General features: G+C 36.9%; 2 protein-coding genes across 3 annotated transcripts; one reads left to right on the top strand and one right to left on the bottom strand.

Annotated features, from left to right (window-relative positions):
* The first annotated feature begins 1646 nt into the window (after positions 1-1646).
* On the top strand, positions 1647-3005 carry LOC128865427 (cytosolic Fe-S cluster assembly factor NUBP1 homolog). The gene has a single exon (XM_054105797.1). It carries the CDS (start codon positions 1893-1895, stop codon positions 2829-2831), a length of 939 nt encoding a protein of 312 aa, XP_053961772.1. The 5' UTR covers positions 1647-1892; the 3' UTR covers positions 2832-3005.
* A 2-nt stretch (positions 3006-3007) lies between these two features.
* LOC128865426 (structural maintenance of chromosomes protein 4) lies at positions 3008-11379 on the bottom strand. 2 transcript variants are annotated; one of them, XM_054105795.1, is made up of 10 exons: positions 11270-11379; positions 10769-11157; positions 10327-10695; positions 9829-10262; positions 9129-9753; positions 8939-9049; positions 7624-7823; positions 6584-7563; positions 3997-4697; positions 3008-3939 (listed from the first exon to the last, which is right to left on the bottom strand). In XM_054105795.1, the coding sequence occupies exons 2-10, from the start codon at positions 11129-11131 to the stop codon at positions 3436-3438; spliced, it is 4287 nt and encodes a 1428-aa protein (XP_053961770.1). In that variant the 5' UTR covers positions 11132-11157; positions 11270-11379; the 3' UTR covers positions 3008-3435. The 2 variants fall into 2 exon arrangements, with proteins under 2 accessions (XP_053961770.1, XP_053961771.1); XM_054105796.1 differs by having other exon boundaries at positions 10769-11211; positions 11270-11367.
* Positions 11380-25661: the final 14282 nt, after the last annotated feature.

The following is a 25661-nucleotide window of genomic DNA, read 5'->3' as shown; positions in this document are numbered from 1 at the left end:
ACCATCTACGAAAAAAGTAGTGCCAACTTGAAAACTTAACCTCTAAAAAAAACACCCTTTACATATAGAGGTATGCGCTTCTGAACCACAGCCTCCAGTCACCGTTTTTGCACTTTCCAATATGCCGCAATGAAATGTACCATTGGAATGTTCTTCATATGACAGCGACGATGAAATAGTACAAATTATTGTGGACAAAATAAAATCATATGATGCTAAAAAATCATATCGCGCCAATCAAGAAGAAGAAGACGCTAAGCTCGTTATTTTGTATTTTATTTGCTTTGTTTTTATTTTGTATGTAATACGAGGTAGCTCTACTGATTTTTTTTACTTTTTGAGATTTTCCCCGCCAATAATTTAATCAGCTGTTCGTTAAACTTGCAAGTTGCTATTGGTTTTGCGTTCATGTATTTTTTTTATTGATATTTTTCTTGCTGAGAATGAATTCGCGGAAATTAAGTTACTAGCAAGTTACTGAATCATTTTTACGTGAACAGACCTTTTGTAAGTCTGAAATGTTTAGTATTACAGTTATATTCTGTGAAATAAGTGTGGTCGCTTAAATAGTGAGATATTTTATTAAAGCAAAAGATTTTATTGAGATACCCGTTCGATTTCCTTCCTTCCACCTTTTTTTCCATAACGTTGGGTTGTCGTTGGGCGCAAGCTATAAGTAAATTATGAATTAGGTAACCGATTTTCTGTTTTATCTCTTTTTGTTAATAAATTTAACAATTTAGTAAAACAAAGAATATAGATTCTAAACAAAACTTGGCTAAGAGGCGTTTTCTTTATATGCGCAATGAGATTTTTGATTTCAGTGGGCCTCTATAGCAAAAACTAGGTTATAATACGTTCACATATAAGTATATAGGAGATCTACTTTTTCGCACTTAACTCAAACTCCGTTATTAAAAAACGCGATTTACCATACAAAATTTCTCTCCCAAAATCTGAGATTATAAAATAATTCCAGATAATAACTATACTTTTTGACATACAACCCTGTGTTAACATTAATTATTATTACGAATGTAAGGAGAAACATCAAAATAAAAACTAAATGAAATGGATGCCTGCAAAGAAAACAGGTATGTAAACATAACTTTGATAAAATGTTTGTTAAATATTATTAATTATGGATTCATTTTACAGAAAAAAGCTTGTGTCCATAAACATTTTGTCCTCTTATTACTTATTATAAAATGTAGTATAGAATTTCCGATGCGTATTACTGCCATAATTTTTTACAACCTCAGTAAACATCGCTTACGGATTTCCTCCAACTGTTATTAGCAGTCAATTGCGCAATTAAATTAGCTATTCTTTCTCCTTGCATTTTCTTCTTATCGTTAGTAATAATTAATGAAACCAAAAACACCGAAATATTCCACCAAAATAATTTCTATGAAGAAAAACCTACCAAAGCAGTATTGACAGCTGATAGTCAATTTTGCAGCTAATTAGATAGTATATTATTTTCGTCGACTTATAGGTGATTAATGCACATGTGAACGTTTTATAAGTGAACATCCTTAGATTTTTGAAACCATTTGATTTGTCTATTGACAATTTTACAAATTCAGTGTCACCTTGTACTCAGCCAAGAACCGCTAAACGAACTACAATTTTCATATAAGAATTATTGTGAACTGCTTTTTATCAGAAATTAACATATTAAGGTGCGCAGATATAACATTGGAAGATAACGTCGATTGTTTAACTTATTATTATTAGTTTCTAGAATTCAAAAATATTTGACGGCAATATATTTTGTTTACCTATTAAACTGCAAAAGAGCAATAGTTAAATGTTTGTGGTGCTTCGCGGCATTTCCCCAATTTTTGTAACATCAGAGTTGAATTTCACAACAGTCAACTAGGCAAACTATGCAAGCTGAGCCTGAGAACTGTCCCGGTGTGGGCACAGAAAACGCCGGTAAAGCCAGCGCTTGCGCTGGCTGTCCCAACCAACGGCTATGCAGTGATCCCAACACAAAAATGGAAGATCCCGGCAAAGCACTCGTTGCCGAATCAATGCGCGAAGTCAAACAAAAGCTCCTCGTACTTTCCGGCAAAGGTGGTGTAGGTAAGAGTACGGTTACTACTCTATTGTCACGTTATTTGGCACGCACCTATCCCGATCGCAATTTTGGTGTATTGGACGTTGATATTTGTGGGCCTTCGCAACCACGTTTGCTTGGTGTTGAAGGTGAAAACGTGCATCAATCCGGATCTGGTTGGTCACCGGTTGGCGTGGACGATAATTTATGCTTGATGTCCATTGGATTTTTGCTCGATTCTCCTGATAATGCCATCATCTGGCGTGGTCCCAAGAAGAACGGCATGATTAGACAATTCTTGAGTGAAGTCGACTGGGGACAACTGGATTTACTTCTATTGGACACGCCGCCAGGTACTTCAGATGAACACTTATCGGTTGTATCCTATTTGCGTGATGACAGTGACAAGGATACGCTGCATGCTTTAATTGTAACAACGCCGCAAGAAGTTTCACTGTTAGATGTGCGAAAGGAAATCAATTTCTGCAAGAAACAGCGTATACCAATATTGGGCGTAGTCGAGAATATGAGTGCATTCCGATGTGGACATTGTGGTCAAACTTCAGAAATATTTCCGGCAAAGACTGGTGGAGCCGCAGCGATGTGTGCCGAAATGGAAGTGCCGTACTTAGGTGCACTGCCACTGGATCCAGAAGTGACGAAAGCTTGCGATACCGGTGAAGACATAACTAGCATGAAGAATTCAACAATTGAGGCATTAGCGGGCATTTGCAAGAAAATTTCAGAAGGTCTGGAAAGTGCTTGAGCTGTGTTATTATGAGGTGGAAAATATTTTGATTTATTTCGTTTCAAACATATGTAGATGCATCAAAACTTCTTAGAGCGAATCAGAAAATGTAGAAAGTTTAAGTCGAATGCCGTTATTATGGAGATATGACTCCATATATGAATTTAATGGATTAAAAACTTTGTGTACATACATCGTTTCAACACTTCCTTATAAAATTTATTACATTGTTTATTTTTGCTTTTCAACCAAAATGAACAAAATACATGCATACGTAGATAAGTCACGGTTACAAATTCTTATAAGCAGTTCAATATTTATAAGTGTGGACAATCGTAATAATTTTGCGTCAATAACAACGGTGATGATATATATAAAAAATAATATTAAGTCGTGCAAGCAAAAAAGTTAACAAAATTGAAGCACCCGTCTTCTGATATTATTTGTCGAGTTTGCATTAGAAATGTTAGAGATTACGTTTGGTTTCAATAATACAAGCAGATGGGTGTTTCAATGACCCAACGAAACATCGTTTGACGCTCTTCGAAGGCCTGGGATCCTTAACATGCTAGGAGGCGTAAAAAATAATAACCTTAAACCAAGTGCATCTGCGCTTAATAACTCAGGATGTCGCTTTTTGGGCAGGCGGCAGGGGTTTCTTAAAGAATGTATCATTAATACTGCTGTGAGTACCAGCGCCTACAGTCGAAATTGTTGAACGACCTGTCTCGTTAGCGAGGTCCCCTTGTACCATTTGTGATAGCACGGTACTCTCGCAGGGCGGGGCAAAGGTTGTTTCGCGACCTTGCGAAAGCGGCATAAATAAGGTTTCACGATCCTGTGAAGGAGGCGCATTCTCTGAGTCCTCTTCCAAAGGCGTTAATGGTATACCCTGTGAAGCTGGAATCTTTTTCTTAAGTTGGTCAAACAACGAATTTGTATCATTCGTCGGTTGCGTCGGCAACTGTGTTTGCATTTGTGACAGCGGCAAGGGTGGCGGAACATTTTTAATCGTCACAGAATCTGTGCAATCTTTTACTTTATATATACCCACAATATAATCGGACAATTCAAACATATTGGAACGCAGGGATATGATGATGAATTGGGCATTTTTGGTTCGCTCCTGTAAGGTAAAAATTAATAGAAATTTACAACATTTATTAAGTGAATATCAGCTAACCTTTATGTAATGTGCGACTATGGAGATATTTTTGAAATCAAGCGCAGCATCTATTTCGTCCATAAAGTACAAAGGCGACGGTTTGTAATAATGCAGCGCGAATACCAGGGCCAAAGAGGAGAGGGTCTTTTCACCACCAGACAAATTCGATATATTCTTCCATGTTTTCTTCGGCGGCCGTACACTGAAGCTGACACCCTCTGTGAAGGGATCCATTGAATCGACCAGTTCCAACTCGGCATCTCCTCCTTGCGTAATCATTTGATACATCTCTTTTAGCTTGCGCGTGATAATTTTAAAACCCTGCATAAACTCATTGTAGCGCTTCTTGCGTAGATCATCATAAAGCTGCCGCATTTCATTACGTTTGGAGGTGATATCTTCCAACACTTTTACGCGCTCCAAATACACATTTCGCTTCTCAATGTATTCGTCGATGCACGAGAGGTTGGGTTTCTTCTTTAGCAACTCCTCTTGCACACTCTCTTTGTATTGGATGTCTTGGAGTGTGTGTGCGGCCAGTTCCTCTTCGGTGTATGTTTTGAGCGGTGGTTGCGGTTCGGAATCACCAGGAATCTCGTGCAGACGCAACGGTTTCAGTTGATCACGCCAGTGAGGAATTTGAGATTTCACGTCAGATATTTTGGCGGTAACGGTTTGAAGTTTTTGATCGATCTCCACTCGCTTCAGCGTGCTCTCGCCTGTGAAATTCGCAATAAATAAATGGAAGAATTAAACATTTGCTTTTAAGCAAGAAAATTAATGGACATTATAAAAATGAATACGTTTATAAAAATTTAATTATTTTACTTGTCTACGTTACTTCTGTAAATAAAATGTTTTTTGTCCGTATAAAAGCGACCCAGGGATAATAAAGGTGGGATTAAAGGAAAATGGCGGGAGATATGATGGAGATGAAAGTTTAACTTGGGTATGTCTTGCACTTTGTTGTAGTTTTCTCAACATCAACAAAGAAAAGCAGATACCTACAAGCACTATATTATGGCACCGGATGTTGGTGGATGAAAGGGTCCCAGTAGCGAATACTGAAAGTGCTGCTCGATCTTTCCATCCAGCTAGCGGGCACGAAACACCAAATGATTTGAAAAGTTATTTTCTAATCGCAGTCGACTCTCGGTAGACAAGAGCAAACCTCCGAGTGGATTTCTGTCATGAAAAAGCTCCTCATTGTTATTGTATGAGCTCACTAAACCCTGTCAGAGCAATGTAGTTAAGGGTCATCTTCGTCTAGCTCATCCAACGGTAGGCTCAGGAAACGTGCAGTTTCGATAGGTTAGGTCCAGAGGGAGGGGTGTTAGGTGAAGTAGGTTTTATTGGGCATATGAAAAGGTGGTAAATATCTTGAGGATTGCCTGCACATGCTAGATATATGTTAAGTATTTCGGGGTCAATCCTGGATAGGTAGGAGTTTAGTCTGCTACAGTGTCCAGAACGTACGCGGGTCTCTCGGGGTAGCTGAAGCTCTGCATGTGCAATAGGAGGTTGTTGTTGTAGCAGCATACACATTCCCCATACTCTCATGCGCAGAATGCTGCTGGAGTGACAGTTTTTGGCCGGATATACATCCGGATCGTTTCGGTAACGTAGAACCGACTGTCGTGGAAACATGCAATAGGTGGTCGTTAGACTGTGATAACAGCATTCAGAGGTCTGAAGTTCAGGAAGGTCGTAAGTGTCTCCAATGAATGTCATGCAGCGTCTGTCCAAATACTATCCGGTTCAGAAATTGTAGGATCGTTTTGTCCTGGATCACATCCGAATAGCTAAAGAGATGCCTCCTAACGTGCCTGAGAGGCGGCTCAGGCTCTAGCAGGTGTCTACAGGGTTGAAAACTTCGATAGTACCTAAGCACAAACTGTTTGGTGAGCATTTTATTGTGTGGGTGTTGTCGAGGGGGCATAAGAAGGCAACCCCTGGCTGTCCTGAATGTAGTATTTTGGCATAGCCGGGCGGCCAATTGCTTTAAATGTCACTAGCAACATTTCTTGGTCTTTGTCCCCAAGTTCCGCCGGATAGCGATTTTAGGACCTTGTTGCGGTTTTGGACTTTAGTACCAATTGCGATTGTGTGCGCAGAGAATGAGAGCAAACTATCGAAGATAACTCACAAAATTTTAGGGTTGTTTACTCTCGGTATTGATGTGTCATCGACTTTAACCTTAAGCTCCTTAAGAAGTAAACAAAATAGAAAATAAAAACTAACCAAAAATTCTCTTGCTCCGAACATTTTTTACTAACAATGTGTTTTGTTTTTTGTTTAATTTTGCTCTCGAGGTTTGCACTTTAACCTCATTGGCTTTTGGGTCCTCTACTCATCACAGTACCTCATCCAGACTCAGTTCGCTTATTAAACTCAAGATAGAGCTGGGTCGAGCTGTCTTAACCTTCTCCGCACAATAGCTCTGCATTCAAGGCGAAGGTGCATTGGAGTCGACTGGAATTGGTTGCAGAAACGACAAGAATCAGTGGACGATATCCCGATCATGTGCACAAAAATAATTTGATAATGAATTCCTTAATTTTTCAAACAAGCTCAACCCTTTAAAAACTTTTTACCACTCACTCACCTTCACGCTTTTGCAATGCTGCGATTTCCTTTTGCATTCCCGACGATTCACTCTTAGCACTTTCTATGGCCTTTTGTGCCTCTTCGATCTCCTTCACTAGCCGCGCGGTTTCATCGTCATAATGTTGCCGTTTCTTACTCATCTCCACCAACTCATCCTGCGCCTTTAATATATCCTCATTCAATTGTTCGATTTGTTTTTCCATTTTTGCCACATTACGTTCGGAAGTTGTGACTTCAACTTTTAACTTGGATATGTTGTTGTTTAGCTTCTTAATCTGTGTGCCCAAATTGTTGATTTTCGTTTGTACCGACTTCACTTTATCGCCATGTATACTATCAATCTCTTTTTTAACTTCGGCAATTTTCTTAGCTACTTTGTCTGCCTCGTCCTCGGAGCAGCTCAGATTTTTTTGTTTCTTTGCAATCTCAGCCTCCATATTTTTCACCTTTGCTGCATCGGTGGTTGTTTGTTGCATGCGCTTCTTCTGTGCCTCTAATTGCTTAAAAATGCGCGGCAATTGCTCCTCCAAACTCTTGATGGTGATACCCAGTTTTTGTATTCCCGACTCATTTTCTTGCCTGCTTATACTGAGCTGATGTATTTCGCGTTCCAAACGTCCCTGTTCCTCTTGGCTATAATTTATTTGCGATTGCAATTGCTCGGCCTGTACTTGCATTTCTTCCAAAGCTTTCTGGGACACCATGGACGAGTCGGCTGTTTGCTTGGTCTTTGTTTGTACTTTGGTGCCCATTTTGCCGCGAATTTGCGTACGACCACCGCCTGACATGGTACCAGATGTTTCAATAACATCACCACTCAGCGTTACAACTCGATAACGTCGGGCACCGTAAGCAATGCGTGAGCCTTGTTCAAGGTCAGTAGCAACGAGCGTATTGCGAAGCGCAAAATAAAAGGCGGGGAGTATGCGTTCATCCTCGACGCGTACTAAATCGTATAGTCGCGGTGCGTTTTCGGGACTAAAATGTGATGATAAGAATGCGAAATGAGTGAGCTATCATAAATTTTATGTAACTTACGTTTGTATGGGTCCCGATTGTTTTTCTAAATGTTTTACTTTCTCTAGCGCAATAAATGTGGCTCGTCCAATGTCAAAGCGTTTAAGGTGTTCTATACACTCTTGCGCAGTGTTGACTGTATCTACGATGATGTCATCCAAACGTCCGCAGGCAGTTGAAATGGCTACATCATATTTGGAGTCAATGGCGCCCAAATCACCCTGTTATTTAATGTGAATTATATTAGAATATATTTGCCTAGTTTTTTATTCTGTACGCAAAATTCTTATGGTATCTAAAATAACTTTCTTACACAAATCCGCATATCTAATTTTAATCAAAATATTGAGAAAAAAAACGCTCGTGGCTATTTCTACGTAGTTATTTAAAAAGAAACGTAAAAAAAAATATCAAAATATACTAAAAAAAAATTAATTAAGAAAAACAAAGTTAAAAAACAAAAACCTTTTTAAAAACTAAAAAAATATATATTTTAAAAAGGCTAAAACACTGTTTTTTAACTACAAAGCAACAATAAAAAAAATAGAAACCCCCTTTTGAAAAAACAAACTTAAAGAAACAAAAGAAAAACAAAAAAACTTTTAAAAAGACAACATTTTTATGTTTTACGTAGTTTAAAAGGCGAATTAAATATATTTTTGATCTAAAAAAAAAATTAAAAAAAACTAAATTTGTTTTAAACTAAAAGCAAAAAACATAAAAAAAATTTTTTTTAAAACCTACACAATTAAATATATGTAAAAACACAACAACAAAATTTTTTTTAAAGATAAAAAAACAAACAAAAACTGAAAACAAAAAAAAAATAAAACCTAAAACATAATAGCTTTTTTTTTAATTAGGCAATTCTTGCGGCTAATGGGCTTTAAAATGGCAAAAAAATTTAATGGCATTTTAGTAGCATTTATTTTGTCCGACGTTTTATATTAACCCTTAACGACCGAAAGCCCCGCCACGGGGACATAGTATTTATGCAATAGAAAACGAAAGGCCCCAATACGGGGACATGAAAAGAATTCAGTTTTAATTTCATTTATTTATCATCGCTGTAGTTTTCTTTAACAAATATTGCAACTTTGTACATCCCTGGTTTGTTGACCATATAAAATTATAAATCAAGTAACTATATATTGAATTCATATCTAAATAAATCAGTTTAAATGTTTAGTTTAAGTTTTCATACTTATAAACGTTTTAGCTTTTCGCCTAATTTCCCGTCGTCTTATGAGCGGGTATTACAAAAAGCTCTCGGCCGTTAAGGGTTAAACTAAAGTTAATGATCTCACTATTACATTATATTTCTTATTTCACTTACCAATCTACCCAAAATCCCCGCTATTTTGCCTTCGTTCTTTTGTCGCATTAAGAAGTCCAACACTTTATTATTTGATCGCGTGGTTTGCAAACTCACAGTTTTTTCATTTATCTGTTGGCGAAATTTTAAAAAGATAACTATGAATTGTTTTCTAATGGCCTCTAAACAATTCCCCCGCCCAAAAACACACCTCAGCCGTGAGCGTCATAAGCTGACCACGCTTTTGTTGCTCTTCCATTTGTAATTTCTGCACTTGTTGCGTTTTTACAACAATCTCTTTCTGTATTTCAGGTAAACGATCTTTCATTTCTTGTATGGTACTTTGTTTTTCTTCCAAACTCTTATTCGATTCCTCATATGACGTTTTCAACGATTCATATTTGCGTGTTTCTGTGGTTTCATCGTGCTTAAGAATTTTCAATTCCGATTCCGAAAGTGCCAAAGCGGCTTTAGCGTCATCAACGTGCTTCTTTAGTTCGACCAACTCGGTTTCAAGCTTTTCACGCTTCTCAATCAATGGTTTTGTCGTTTTCTCTAGCGTCACATAGTTCTTTTGCAATTCTTCTTCCATAGTAGATTTATCCTTATTTAATTTCTCCACCTTTTTTAAGCATTCTGTAATTTCTTTTTCGTTTTTACTAGGTACTTTACGTAGATCAACAAGTTCGTCCTTAAGTTTTTCCATTTGCGTTTTATGCTGCTTACGCCGCTTGTTAGTCATATCCATCGTCTGCTGTACTTCCGTAAAGTTTTTGTGCGCCGATTCCCATTGTTTTTCAATTGATTCTTTCTTTTTGCGAAGAGCGTCAAATTGGCTGAAATAAATAGACATATTAACATATTCATTACACTCGCCAAAAGTATTTGACATCCTAAAACGTTACACTTACGCCATTTCTTCGCGAATCAGTTTCTCCTTTTCTTCCCGTTCCTGTTTGAGCTTTTCAGCCGCATCATCGTGCTCTTTCAACTCTACCATTATTGTGTCTTGCTCTTTCTTATATTCCTCCAGCTTTTTATTCTTTTCACTGAGATATTTTTGTATGCGCAAATTTTTAGTACGCGTATTTTCGTTCTCGCGCCGCAGATAATCGACTGCTTCATTATAAGGCTGTTCTAAATCTTTCATTTCACGTTCGGCCAGCTTACAGCGATTATGTTTCTCTGTGCGCTCCTCCGTTAAATGCTCCACACGCTCATTTATTTTGACAAGCGGTTCCTTATAGCGTGTTGTACCAACGATATCTTCCATATATTCGAGCATGCCGCATTCGTTTTCAGATAGTCCCTTCGGCTTCATCATCGCAATCGACTCCACTTCTCCCTAAACATATAAGTAGCATATCAACATCTCTTAAATAGACAATCAATGCGAACTTTTTTCATACCTGCAATATCAAAAAACGATTGTGATCCAAATCGACGTTGTGCTTCTTCAACAGTTTTGCTACTTCTCTAAACTGTACCCGCCGTCCATTAATCGTATAATAAGAGGAATTATCGCGAAATGCTGTGCGTTCAACTACAATATCACTGTCTGGGATTTCCTCGCACGTGCCATCTTCCTTATCCAATATTTGCCGGAAATGCACCGCCACCGAACACATTGACATATTGGGATATCTAGCGGAATTATGCAGCAATGTCGATATTTTTTTGCAACGAATTTTATTGGCTCGATAGCCAAACACAAACAACATGGAATCGATGACATTGCTCTTGCCACTACCGTTTGGTCCAATAATAGCCGTAAAACACTAGAGAGTATGTAATTGAAGAATATTAATATGAAAATTGCACTTAAATAACTGTACTGGCACATTTACTAACATGATGGAAAGGGCCCAGTACTACTGTACCAGCGTAGCTTTTGAAATTTTTGTTTTCAATTTTTTTGATAATCAAACGGGGCCCTTTACTTTCAGTTGAACAATGGGGTGGTATAGGTGGGGGTATATAAATATCGCCAATTCGCGTTCCGCCTTCGTCGTCGTCCGATATATTAGCATCATCCAATGCGTGATGCTCTGCCGCTTCCGGTTCATTGTCAGGACCCGCCGCTGCCGCAGCATACGTTCTGCCTGTAGCTGCACTCGTTGCCGTTGTACCATCAGTCTGACCACTGCGACGACGCTTCTCTGGCGTGGTTAGTTTCTGTTGTCCTGGCACGGATTTCCGCTTGGAAGATGACATTATTGTTTTTGGCGCCGACAGGCAATCTGGCCAGGTAATAGGTAATTAGCAGTTTGTTTACAATTTACGTCAAATATGCACTTTTAATTAATTTAAATTAGTTTTGCAGTTTTCAAAACTGTTTTTTCACAATCTTACCAAGTTTTAAAATGTGTTTTAATAAAACTTCACTTATTAATTGGCGCCTGATATAAAATGAAAACAAATAGCAATGCCTGAGCAAATCTCGTAAGCGTCGTAACGCTTTTCTGTTGAAATGTGCTGAATACAGAGTTGCATGTAAATGCCCAATGTAAATGTTGAACTATTGTACCGAAAAGTATTCAAATTGTTACCCAAAAATATTTTCTTGATATTGCTTTTCAGTGCATTAAATCACTGTAAATTAATGAATAGTTTTCGCAGTAAATATTTAGCTTTAATTTTAAAATACTAACCCACTCATATTTAGTGGCTAATCATTAAATTTGTTGACAAGTGGCAATGCTATTTTGGGTAGTTATGAACAGCATTGTTTGGCTTCTTTTTTGACTCTGAAATAGTTGTAATAGCCCCTGGTGCCAGTCCAGCACTTTATATGTGTGCGTGTCTGGTGCTTGTCGTTTGCCCGGTGACGTTCAAAACAAAAAGCGATCAATCCACAGTTGTATTTAGAAGTAAATATGTCGTCATCGGATGATGAATTTTTATTTATGTAAATTTGTATATACGTAATTATTCTATGGCTGAAAAGCGTAAGTAAGGGAATTAAATTTGAGTTTGGGATATTTTACAAAAATTAAAGGTAATCTGCTTTAACTTATTCTGTTAGTTGTTTGAGAATTTTTTTGTTATCCACTTTCTGTGTTATATTTAAAAAATCGCAATAAGTCATGTTTTTAATTATAACTTATGTTTTTCGGGCTCATAACTTCATTATTATTAAATTACTTATGTATATCAGTTTTAAATAATTTCATTTACATATAAATTTTTAAATTTTTTGCTTATTTATGTGCATATTTCATACGGATTGTGCTTATTTTTAGTATATGTAGATGTTTACGAGTAATATACTATTGGGCAACCGCACACTAAATACTAAGCTCAATGCTAAATACAACACTGCTGTTTTGTCCATCAGACTCCGACACGATCAAAAAAGTAAGCGTCAAACGAAAATATCAAAAATTTTTGATTTTCATCAAGCATCGTAGGTGTAGCCGACAACAAATACGTGTGTCACGACGCCACCCGACTGCACTAACACATATAAAGCGCAGTCAAGCATGCTGGACTGTCACCAAGCCCTATAAGGTTGCTGAAAAAATTGCTTAAGATGATTTGTCTATTAATATTTTAAAGGTGGAAAGAACAATTGTGCTTTTTGTGTTGGAACTTACGCGATTTCATTCTGATACCGAAAATTCAAATTACAATAAGTTTGGGGTGTGATGAAATTCACGCGAATTGAATGAGTTTCGAAGTTAAATTCGTAAGGGAGAGTTTACGTTAAACTGTGCATTTTTATTTTTTGTGCTTATTTAATTCATCAAAACAACTTGAAAAGTTGGGAGAAATTTGAGCAACGACTTCTAAGATACCACTTCAATCCTTTGGATATTCCCGAAGTCTATGTAAATTGTATATACAAAGCTGTGTCAACATTTGCGTGAGGCATCATTTTTGTGACGGCTTTGTTTCGTGTATAGTTGGTTTTCGGTGACAATTTCATGCGAAAAGGAATTGCAACATATGACCAGATGTTAAATATCTTGATAAGTATTGTCTGGAAATTTTGTTTTGTGGCATCTTGTTTAAAATTTCTTTTGTAAGGTAAAAACCTTTGCAAGACACTTGCTTTAATTTTGTATAAATGCTTTTTTCTGTTCAAAATATAGTAATATTATATATTTATCATACTTGCTGTCTCCATTAGCCAATAGCGATTACACATTCGCTACGATGCATCTCCATAAGGTTAGGCGATAAGTAGCAGTAAGGGCTACAAAAGAATTGATTTAAAAATAATATCTGGATTAAAATTTCTATATAACTTACATCTTTAATTCAAATTGACAGCTGATCTACCATAACTGTCAAAGAGATCTCTTTTGTTTACATTCTGATTCAAATTCGTGGCTGATTTTGACATTCGAAACAACAAAAATATATTTCATGCAAATTCATGTAAATTTTGTTTTTGTACTACTGCTACCACCTTATATGAATTTGTCTAATATCCAAGCTAGTTTTTATTGAGGCAAATGTACACAAGGTGAGTTTGGTTGAGTAGCTGATTTGTTTTTTTATTGAATTTTGGTACTTTGAATCCCAAGGTGATCTTGTGCTTCGTAGTTACCTTGTTGGTTCGTTTACATTCTGGTTGAATTGTGAAAAAATTGGAAATGTTCTTGTTCCATTGCCATCACCTTGTATAAATTCGCCTTGGTTTTCCTTTCACAGTACACTCAACAAAATTTAAAATTTTTATAAACATTGGCCCCTATTATGAGTTTCATTCGATCTTTGATATTCGTTGGTTGTCGAAGATCGAAAATCGAATGTCAATTTGGTATTATGAGCGGTGCAACGCCGTCGAAATTTTCGTTGTATACCGAATTTAGAGTCGAATGCAATTTTGCTTTCGATTGTGTAGCGTATTGTGGGAAAACTTGTTAAAATGTAAGTTGTTTGCGATTATTTATTGTTTTATAGTAACCAAATAATAAATATATACTAATTTTGTTAATATTATGCAGGTCGAAAGTCGTGAGTACCAAACAGCAATTAGAAAGGCTAGTTGCATTAATGGAAGAGAATCCACAATTCGCAAAAGGGATTTCCACCAAAGTACAAGCAGCAAAAAAATGGGACGTATTTACAACGGAGCTGAATTGCTTGGGACCACCAGTTAAAACGGCAGCAAAATGGATTAAGGTTAACAATGGTTTTTGTTTTTTGTGATGTTTATAGAAATACATTTTTATTTTCCCTTGGCAGGTATGGGCTGAAATACGTAGAGGAACTGAAATACATATTTATTTCGAATGACGAATAATTGAATAAAGAAAATTTATAACAAAAATAAAACAGAAACTGTGGCGTAAAGGTTTCTATTTAATACTTTTCGATTTTTCTATATTATAATATTCTAAGAATTTCATTTCTTATGTTTTCTGCTTCTCCGTTATTTGGCTGCACTTCAATATCTTCAGCATTGTAATGAAAGTATTATTAAGTAATTTTTATTTCATTTATTTATTTATTACTTCAAGCTGGGCATCCAGCTTGTAAAGCAATTGTTTCATTTCTCGTCTCATACATACTACGTACAAGCGTTTTTATAGGAATTTTAGTCAATGCAAGTCAATAACAATTTTTCGGTGTTTACTTATGTAATATGATTCTAGCATTCACGCGCCGCACATAAAAGAATTACGTTAGCTATGTTTGCATTTAGTTTCAAGTGTAATGAACCTTTTAAGAAATATGATACTATTTAAACTGCACAGCAAAGTGAATGCATAAGTGGACAATAAATTAAAAAACCAAAACAAAACAATAAATGTTTATGAATATTAATGTTAAGGCATATCCGATTTATAATCATACTACACCTCCCTTCTTCAGAAGAATGCTCATACAACTTTTTTTGTGTATGAACATTCTTTTACATTGAATTGTTAAAATAAAAATATGTACATAAGAGCAATCTTAATTTTATATATATGTATATATTGTATTAATTTTCTAAGTTTAGACCGGTCTTTAAAACTACTTATTGTTGCTAAATCTTAAGCCTATTTTTATGAACTTGTACTTCCAGATATTTTAAAGCCGGATGGCTCACGATTAAATTCTGATAGAAATAAAACGACTGGCTATTTTTACGATCCAAGCGGAAGTGACTTCCATTTTATTCTTTCTTCCATTTGTCATTTAGGGTTGCCTTATTTTACTTAATACTACATCTCTTCTTAGCATTACTCTACGTTTACATTATTGGGTGTATCTTATACTATGCCTACACTTACATTAACATACATTCCATCAATAGGCGACCTTAAGGGTTTTACAACTCGGCCAAACCTGATAAGTGATCGCCCTCGATCATTCGCGGTTCATCAAACTCAGAATAATCTCCTAGGGGATCACTTTCCAACTCTATGCATTCATCGGGTTGCTGAACCCACCTTTTTATGCGGTGAGCCTCGATAACCCCATCATACGGAAGCTGGGTGAGCTGACAACCGCCAATGTCGCGGACAACATACCTGTCGTTTCCTAAACTTTTGTGAATGACATAAGGACCTCGATATCGGGGTATAAATTTCTTGTTACTACCAGCCGTGGTGTCTACATTCCTTATGACCACATAATCACCTGGGATGTACTGGGTACTAGGGCTACCCTTTGAAGCCCGCTTAACGTCATACTCCTGCCTAGCTGTAATAGCCTTAGATGCCTGTCTCGTATCTGGGTAAGATCTCGTTCGTAATCAGGACACAACATATCCTGAAAGTATTCGGTAAACTCATCCACTATTACTCCCCTTTGTTCCACGCCAAACAAGAGTCGACTGGGAGTATCCCTACAGGTACTGTGAATTGAGTTATTCATGGCATATTCCACCTCAAGTAATTTACTAACCCAGTCGTCATGCTTAATTTCATCCGTCAGTTTACCCAGCATCGTCTTTAGAACTCTATTTACTCTTTCTACCTGACCATTTGCCTGTGGAGAAGCTACCGCGACTTTTATATGACTTACATTTCGTTTCGTTAAAAATGAACTAAATTCTAAAGAGGTGAAACAGGTTCCTCGGTCAGTCACAATTCTCCTTGGTCTACTATAATAACTAAAGTACTTGTCAAGAGCATTAATAACTTCCTTAGCGCTTGTTGTATTACACGGATAAAGTTTTACGAATTTTGTGAAACCATCAACAACAACTAAAATGTGTTTACGTTTAGATCTAATCGATGGTAATGGTCCAAAATGATCCAAGTGGATCGTATCAAATGGCAAAGCAGTTTTGGAGATGGGATACAAAGTTCTTTCCTTATTCTGTGGGGGTGTGGCATACATTATGCACTTCAGACAATTTCTTACAAACCTTTCCACTTTTAATCTCATATTGGGAAACCAGTAGTACAATTTTAGCTTCTCATGTGTCTTTTCAGTTGCTAAATGACCCATTTTTTCATGTATCACGCGTATGACATTAGACTCCATCTCATGAGGTACGTATAGGGCCATCTTTCCGTCTTGATTTCTTTTGTAAACAACCCCGTCCATTAGATCATAGTCAGTGACATTTTCGCGTTCCAAACGGTCTCGTATAGTCTTAACATGGTTATCTCGCTCTTGTGCGACTTGTATTTGGAATTGGATATCATCCACATCTATGATTAAACCTATCTGTCTCCTGCTTAATGCATCGACGTGGCCCATCGCAGCACCTCGCTTATGTCTTATTTTATAATTAAAGTTCTCTAATTCAAGGGCCCACCTAGCTATTCTGGGATTAAGCTGCCTCCTATCAAGAGTTAAGGTTAGTGAGTTGCAATCAGTTACTATTGTGAAGGGAATACCCTCTAAGTAAGTCCTAAACCGTCTCAATGCATATATGATTGCTAGCGTCTCCAGCTCAAAACTGTGGTATTTTGATTCTGCACTTGTTGCTGTTTTGGAGAAATATGATATTGGGTGAAACCTTTCATCGTCCTGCCGCTGCAATAGCACTGCTCCAAAACCTATGCTGCTTGCATCACAATGCAATTCGGTTTCCCTTTTGGGACTATATATGGCCAAAACTGGGCTCCGCGTCAGCCTAAATTTTAACTCGTTAAATGCGTCAATACACTCCTGATCAAACTCGAATCGCGCGTCTCTCTTAAGCAAGTTCTGCAAAGGTTTGGCTATCTGGGAAAAGGAAGGTACAAATCGGCGGAAATAAGAAAACAGACCTATGCATGACTGCAGTTGTTTTGAGTTAGTAGGTATAGGGAAATTTTGTATACTCTTAATATGGGAGTTGTTCGGCAGTATTCCTGTCCTGGTTACTGAGTACCCCAGATATTCGATTTCGTCATATCCAAATTTACACTTTTCCAGATTGAGTTTTAGTGCGCGCAAGGTAAGTCTGGTTAATACGGTCTTCAGCAGGTCTACATGTTCGTCAAATGTTTCGGTAGCGATAATAATATCGTCCATATAAATAATAATTTTCCTATTATCAACCATATCTCGAAAGACATGATTGATAAATCGTTGGAATACCGCAGGTGCATTCTTCAGTCCGAATGGCATTTTCAGAAATTCAAACTGTCCATTTGGAGTCACAAAAGAAGTCAATGGTATGGATTCAGGGGCCATATGCACCTGATGGAAACCGCTTTTCAAGTCTAATACTGAAAAATGCCTTTTATTTTGTAAATATTCGATACAGTCATCAATCAGAGGTAACGGGTAATTATCCCTGATGGTAAGTTTGTTAAGGGCCCTATAGTCTATGCACATACGGATTTTACCGCTCTTCTTTTTCACTAATACTACGGCTGAGGCATACGGCGAGTCACTCGGTCTTATGATCCCCTCTTCACGAAGTTCCTCAATGATGGATTGCACTTGGCTGCGCTCCAAATATGACAATCGGCGGGGGGCGGAATGAAAAGGAACGTCAGTTGTCAAATGAATCTTCATCTCATATTTGTATGGTTCGGGCTTTATTTTTGACTTTAAATAATTATCATTAATAAGCTGCTTTAATTTATCACGACAGATTTTAGTCATGTTAGGACACACGTCAACATTACATTCGTCAGATGAAAAATCAATATGGAAAATGTCAGGTACGTCAACGGCAGTGAACTCACCCAAAGACAAGGAATCATTTAGAATGATTTTACTAGCATGGTTTCTTCCTAACTCATGCTGTTCCGCAACTGCGATAAATGCATTCGAGTCGGTTACAAAATTTAAGCTTTTTGGCTCCATAAGGGACCGTATTTGAAACAACTTATGCTTACTATATTTCTTCAGTGCCTTTGATAATTTAATGTTAAACAACCCCAGGAAGTCACGTCATCGGTTTTTAATACTATACTTACATAATTAAATGCGCCAACCACGTCATGGTCTGTATCCACTTGTACGGCAGCAACTTCTCGGGGCTTCAAAACTTTTGGTGGGTTCGGGCAGGATCGGTGATCGTGCCCCATCTTCCAACATCGGAAACAGGCGTCATTTGGTCGCATAGGGTAAGGGCAGTTGGGTTTGATGTGGCCATCCTTCGAACAATTGTAGCACTTTATTTTTTGTTCGGCTGCTGGTTTTGTTGTTTTGGGAGCTGCTGTCTGTGCCGTGCCAACTGCAAAATATTTGTTTTGGAAACGGATCACCAGCGTCTTGAATTCGTCTAAGGTTCGGGCCGTCATAAGGATATGCGAGTTTGGGACATTCCCGATTCCATCAATAATAAAATCAATAACCTCAAGATCGCTGACATTGGCTCGTTTTCCTAAGGCTTGCATTGTCAGCACATAACAGTGCAGCGACTCATCTTTCCGCTTCCAGCGACGTTGTGCCAACATCTTATATATCTCATGCCGTGTGACGGATATGTCGAATTCGTCTTTTAGCGCTTTCCTTAGCGCACCATAGTTCAACGCTACTGTTGTCGTCAGGAAAACTTTCGCCGTGCCCGTCAGCGAACGACGAAGTGCAAGCAGTTTAAATCGGTCGTCAGCTCCAGTCGATTCCATTAGATCCTCAAAATCTTTTAGGAATTGGTTCACCGTTAAAGTGACATCATCTCCACTGAATTTGGGGATGGCATGTTCAAGGTCCCCAAATTCCAGACGCCGTATACTCTGATTTTTCGGACGGCCTTCGAGTTCTTCGATTTGTTTGGCCAGCTTGAGAATTTCTACCCGCTTTTGCAAAGCTGCGATCTCTTCATCTAGACCAATAAACATACTAGTCCGTCCACAGTTTCTAATATTGGTAGCGTCAGCAGCGGCACGTACGTCAGCAGCGGCACGTACATCAGTAGCGGCAGAGTCAAAAACATCAGAAGCGGCAATAATATCAATAGCGGCAGTAGTATCAATAGCGGCAGTAGCACTAATAGCAGCATTAGTGTCAGTACCGGCAGTGTCGTCAGCAGAGGTGAAAACGTCGGCAGTAGCAGTGGCATCAACAGCGGCAGTACCAGCAGTAGCGGCAGAATTTAAATTATCGTCATTTCTTGAAATTTCCGTGCTCCGAGTGGCTCCTACCACATCCCGCAGCAATCGGCGCAATTGGGTTGTCGTTGCTGTAGTTGGAAATTCCACACCAGCCTCAGTCAGCACGTTAGTTAGTTCTTGGCGAATATTTGCCATTATCTCGCAAAATATTAAAGTTATCTTTAAAATGTGTAGTTTATTGGGTTGCGTTTGCACAACCCCACACCTGAGTTGTAAATCGAGGGTACTTCCAGATATTTTAAAGCCGGATGGCTCACGATTAAATTCTGATAGAAATAAAACGACTGGCTATTTTTACGATCCAAGCGGAAGTGACTTCCATTTTATTCTTTCTTCCATTTGTCATTTAGGGTTGCCTTATTTTACTTAATACTACATCTCTTCTAGCATTACTCTACGTTTACATTATTGGGTGTATCTTATACTATGCCTACACTTACATTAACATACATTCCATCAATAGGCGACCTTAAGGGTTTTACAAACTATTTGTTCTTTTAAAGATAACTTATCGACTATAGTAACATTATTTTTATTATCTATTGATTTAATGGTATAAGGCCCACAATATTGGGGTTCCAGTTTATGGGCCACTTCATTCCTAAGTAAAACTAAATTGCCTATGCTAAAATTGTGATCTAAACTATTTTTATCATAAAATGTTTTTTGCTTAATTTTAGCTATATCTATCATATTGCGAGCTCTTTTATGTGCTACTTCTAGCCTAAATCTTACTTCTCTAGCGTAGTTATCTATGTTATATAATGGAGTAATTTGGTCTACATTTGTGAACTGCTGAAACATGTTTGGTGTTTTTCCAAAAACTAATTCATACGGACAATAGTCATGTACTGTAGAAGGAGTGGTGTTAAAACAGTATGTGAAGTATTGTAGCCACTCATCCCAGTCGTTTTTGTCAATCGATATGTAAGATCTTACGTATTGATTGAAAGTTTTATGTGATCTTTCTATTACTCCTAGTGTTTGGTGGTGGTAGGCAGTTGAATTAAGTTTCTCTATTTTTAGCAATTCACATAGCTTTGTTAGTATTGAATTTTTGTATTCTGTATCCATGTCCGAAATGAACGTCTTCATTGGACCGTAGATAAGAATAAACTTTTCAAATATTGCTTTCGCAACTGTCTTGGCATTTTTGTCTTGGATGGGTATCGTGACTAAATATTTTGTCATGTCGCATATTATTGTGCCTGCATAAGTATTGCCATTAATTGTTGTAGGTAGTGGGCCTATTGCGTCTACAAAGACTATATCAACTGTACCTGTAGGTGTTGGTGTTATAGTCATTGGGCTTTTTAAATGCTTTGTTATTTTGGTTTTTTGGCATTTTTCGCAAGTTTTTACGTACTTAGCAACATCTTTTGACATTTTATTCCAGAAGTAATGTCTTTTAATTTTCATAAGTGTTCTGAAAATTCCGCAATGACCGCCTTCTATAGGGTCATCGTGGTGTCTTTTTAGAATGTCCATTACAGTTTTAGCATCATTAATGTGGGTCACCTCATTCAGTAGCGCTACTTTTACTTTATTTAATATCATATTGCCCTTATTTTTAAAATCATTAATCGAGACAAATTCGAAAATTTTCTCGCTAGGTGCCACTTGTAAATTATTAATGCCATATTTGTCGGCCACTTCGTCGAGCCTAGAGAAGAATTGTCCTAAGTCAATTTTCCCATTAACAAATAAGTCATCAATTTTTATATATGCCATTATAGATTTTCCTCGTTTGATGTAACATCGTGTGGGTGTAATCTTTAATTTGTTGTATTTCCCGACGTCAGTGTTATTAATTGGGACATATATTTTGGGCTTATCATATGTTTTAATGTGCTGCTGTGTAGTTGGACTGCTGTTATTTTTCGACATTGATCTAGTCACTATTTTGTATATATTTTGATTCTTTTCATTTATTCCTTTTAAGTCATTGATTGTAATGCGAGACAAAGCGTCCGCAAAGTGATTATCTTTTCTTCAATTTTTTATTATGCATAGCATAATGCTAATATTAATAAGGTTATTACCGTGATTATAATTAAACAAATTTCGATTAAATTTAAGCCAGTATTAACGACTACTTCGTTTACTACATTGGCATTGGGTTTATCAACTTTCGATAAAGTTTTTCCCATTTCTGAAAAATTAGCTATTGGGGACCTTATACCGTAAATCAAATAATTTATAATGTAAGGATATATAATTTATAAATTTTGTTTTTACATTGAATTTATTTATTTATTTTTTTTTGTTTTTTTTTTTTTTAACGACAATGTGTGTAGAAACATTTTGAAAAATTTTGTTTTTACATTGGATTTATATTTATATTTTTTGTTTTTTTTTTCTGCGAGCGGTTAACGCTTGTCAGCCTATACTGTCTGCGTGAAGCACGCACCGTTTTTTGTTTTGTATTTAATCTGCTTACGCTGTTGCAGCAGGAATTCCAACTTTGAGATGCGTTCCCAAATGGAGCAAGCCTTGTTCCAAGGTGGTGGTGGCTGAGTGTTGACTTCTTCTCCTATACTCCTCAATGGAGATAGCTTTCGGCCCTTCTGTGGTCATCTATCTTCTGGTCTATTGGCCAGACCAGGAACTTCACGCAACTGGTAGATCTTATTGGCTGATCAATACCAGGACTTTGTTATTAGTATTGTGCTTTCCGCCACTTGTGCAAAAAATCTTAGCACCAAGCTGGCAGGATCGCCATGTAATGAAAGTATTATTAAGTAATTTTTATTTCATTTATTTATTTATTACTTCAAGCTGGGCATCCAGCTTTTAAAGCAATTGTTTCATTTCTCGTCTCTTACATACTACGTACAAGAGTTTTTATAGGAATTTTAGTCAATGCAAGTCAATAACAATTTTTCGGTGTTTACTTATGTAATATGATTCTAGCATTCACGCGCCGCACATAAAAGAATTACGTTAGCTATGTTTGCATTTAGTTTCAAGTGTAATGAACCTTTTAAGAAATATGATACTATTTAAACGGCACAGCAAAGTGAATGCGTAAGTGGACAATAAATTAAAAAACCAAAACAAAACAATAAATGTTTATGAATATTAATGTTAAGGCATATCCGACTTATAATCATACTACAGCATCATCGTTGAAGGTCTCATCGGAAAACTCTTCATCCGGAAGTTGAACATTATAAAACAAGCAAATGTTGGGCAAAGCTGCACACACATTAATAATTTGTGTTGCTTTTTTTGGAGAATAGTGAAGAGCTCTTGGCTCGGGTGTACTGCTGCAACTGGTTTTCTGTACTGGACAGTAGGTTCATCTAAATAATCTAAAGTTCTTTAAAAAACTGTAAGGAAATTTCTGTAATATTAAGTACGTCAACACATTTTGAAAATACTAAACTTACTCAGTGGAAGCCATTTCTAGGGGGTTGGATGCGCCCTTCAGCTGTTTTCTACTTCTAGCTAGTTCCACTAATCTTTCATCGACCGATGAATCGTCGAACCACAACTCTGTTGTACTCATTTTCACAAAAAATACTTTTTTTAACTTTTAAAAATGTTGTTAGCAAACAATTTCAACACAATCGGTTTTTCTTTTATTTTGATTTGCTGTATCAGCTGAGAAAAAATTATCTATTGTAAATGCGTCGAGCGATCGAAATTCACAATAGTCCTATTCTTCAACGAATGAGCACCATAATACCAAATGAAAATTGGTTCGATCAGCACTTTCGACTATAGTCGAAGATCGAATGTTGCTCTTAATAAGGGCCATTGTTGTCAAAAAGATTCCGGCTAGCGAATCCACAAGCAACGTGGCAGCCAAAGTTCCTCTCACAATTTTCTTTTTCTCCATAGCTAAATAGCAAACCTTGTAATCTTCTATCCTTGCAATTTTAACTTTCAACTTTTGTCAACAAATTACAGACAAAACACGAACGTACCGAATATTTCAAGGCGAATCTATACTAGAGCAACATCAACGTTTAAATATATTTTGCTTTTGTAATTTGGTATTTTGAATGTCAAAATTTTAATCTGAATCACGTTGAAATGTCTGTTTCATGAGAGCAGATACTTCGTTTTGTCCTCTTCGACTACTAACCGACCAGCAACTTTTTGAAGTGAAAACTTCTTTAGAATCGTTGGGAGTGATTTGAGACTCGATGAAACGAAAAAGCGACACCAAAAAGAAGAAGAAAAAAGATATACGTATATATATGTGTATGTATAGAAAATGCTTCATTACCAGGCACACAGAAGGATGGCATAAGCAAATTTAAATTTATGAATTTATATATGTATGTATATATGCGGATATATGTATATATGTTGTGAGTATGTACATATGTGCCTCGCCACAGCAAAACATACGGTAAAATTTCTCAAGAAATCCAGCGCGCATTCATATGGCCTCTGGTGACGGTCAAGCATTGTTCGACAAGAACAAGTGCTTGACGCTAATATCTAAAATTTTTGATTTTTACCGACAACAAGTATGTGTGACACGACGCCACCCGACTGCACTAACACATACAAAGCTCAGTCAAGCATGCTGTATCGTCACCAGAGGCCAATAGGCACAGCGCACATTCATAGGCACAGCATTGCATGTACAGTAGGGCGGGTCGATTTAAAAATCGCTCATTGCTCTATGAAAATCGTATTCTAGGGATCAAAATAAGAAACTTTGCCGAAGGAACCATACCTCTAAAACGAATTCTGATGTCCCCCAAATTCAAAATATCACCATTTTTGGCCTTTACATGAAAAAATCACCTCAATGGCTTTGTTTTTTCTTTATTTTTGTTTATTTATAATATTATCTATTTTTTCTCTTAAGAAATTTATTTAGTCAGAACATATGTAAATGAATGAATGTGAGTTATAGAAAAGAAACTAAAAAGTTCGACCCATATTGGGGGACATCAGAAATCGTTTTAGAGATATGGTTCCTTCGGCAAAATTTCTTATTCTGATCCCTAGAATATGATTTTCACAGAGCAATGGGCAATTTTTTTGCCTTCCCACAAATCGACCCGGCCTAATGTACAGTAACCTTGAACAGGCAGCTGCGGTTGTCGAGCATTTAGAAACATATATTTACACACATATATGGGTGCAAACATATTTACGGAGCCGCGGGCACTCGACTTGACAAAAATTGAATATTGGCAAATAATTCTACGCGAAATGTTCCAATATTGACTATTTTCGAATTGTCGAGAAAATTAGCAAATGGGCGGCTCGTTTTATGAATGAAAGTACTTGCTCTTAGAACTATGAGCTCGAATTTATAAATCAATTTTTTGATGATGAGTTTTTGTTGCACAGTACAATAGTTGAAACTGTTCGGCGCCGCCGCGACTGTTCAGCGCTATGGCAACTAGGATGATGGCCGCTACGCCTGCGCCTATTAATGCATTTTGTTCTTGTAGTCGCTAGGCATAGAATTTTAGCTTTGGACGACATACGCATTTACAGGAATAAAGTGTGTGGCCTGTGTGTGCGGTTGTATGTAGATGCATATGTGTATATTAATAAGCATTGTTTTGCTGGAAGTTCAGAACACAAATATGTATGTACGTACATAGGCTAGGCCATAGTATAGCATACATACATATGTATAAAAAATTCAAACCAAGCGTCCTACGAATGTTTGCGTGTATGTTAGTACGTCTGTGTATTATACGCGTTACGACGCTCATAATAGCCACCGCGTGTGCTGTATTTCGTCCGTATTTTACGATAAAGTTCCAATGATTTTAAGTGGCGATTTTAACGTAAATTTTGCATTGAGCACAGCGGTTCCTTTAATTGATTTTCTCAATACAACATACAATTTAAAAATGTGTAATAATCGAACTGAATCGACAACACGATCAAAAACAACAATTGACGCGGTATTTCAAAGATATGTTGACAACATCGAAACCAAAGCATTTGTATCATATTTTAGCTATCATAAGCCACTCGTATCATTTGTTGAAATTGAAAACATTGAGGATGAATAACAATAAAATGAAGAAAATAAAATATGAACTTTATAGCAATATTATAATGAACCTATAATTATCCCGCTCCTAATGCTGCTTTCGTCTCATTCTCTCTCAGTTTGTTTTACGGGAGGCTCCACTTCTATCGCGTCTAACCGTTAGACTGGTATTTTTTATTTGAAATTTCTACAAAATTGAATTTTACCTATACGAAAATAAGGGAAAATACAAATAAGGTGCATAAAAGCTTGAGAAGCTAGCGAGTGTTTTAAAATTTTATTAAATTAATTAAATACATTTTTTTTCTAATAA

The sequence above is a fragment of the Anastrepha ludens genome, chromosome 5 (genome assembly GCF_028408465.1).
Source record: "Anastrepha ludens isolate Willacy chromosome 5, idAnaLude1.1, whole genome shotgun sequence".
In the NCBI taxonomy this organism is placed as follows: domain Eukaryota; kingdom Metazoa; phylum Arthropoda; class Insecta; order Diptera; family Tephritidae; genus Anastrepha; species Anastrepha ludens.
The sequence above is the reverse complement of the archived record's forward strand: the minus strand, read 5'-3'. Positions and strand labels throughout refer to the sequence as shown.

Excerpts from the sequence above, each read along its gene's own strand:
- LOC128865426 (XM_054105795.1), bottom strand. The coding sequence starts at position 11,131 with ATGTCATCTTCCAAGCGGAAATCCGTGCCAGGACAACAGAAACTAACC. Across the intron at positions 10,263-10,326 it reads ATCGTTTTTTGATATTGCAG|GGAGAAGTGGAGTCGATTGC; the intron begins GTATGAAAAAAG and ends TTATATGTTTAG. Across the intron at positions 7,824-8,938 it reads CGGGGATTTTGGGTAGATTG|GGTGATTTGGGCGCCATTGA; the intron begins GTAAGTGAAATA and ends ATTAAATAACAG.
- LOC128865427 (XM_054105797.1), top strand. The coding sequence starts at position 1,893 with ATGCAAGCTGAGCCTGAGAACTGTCCCGGTGTGGGCACAGAAAACGCC.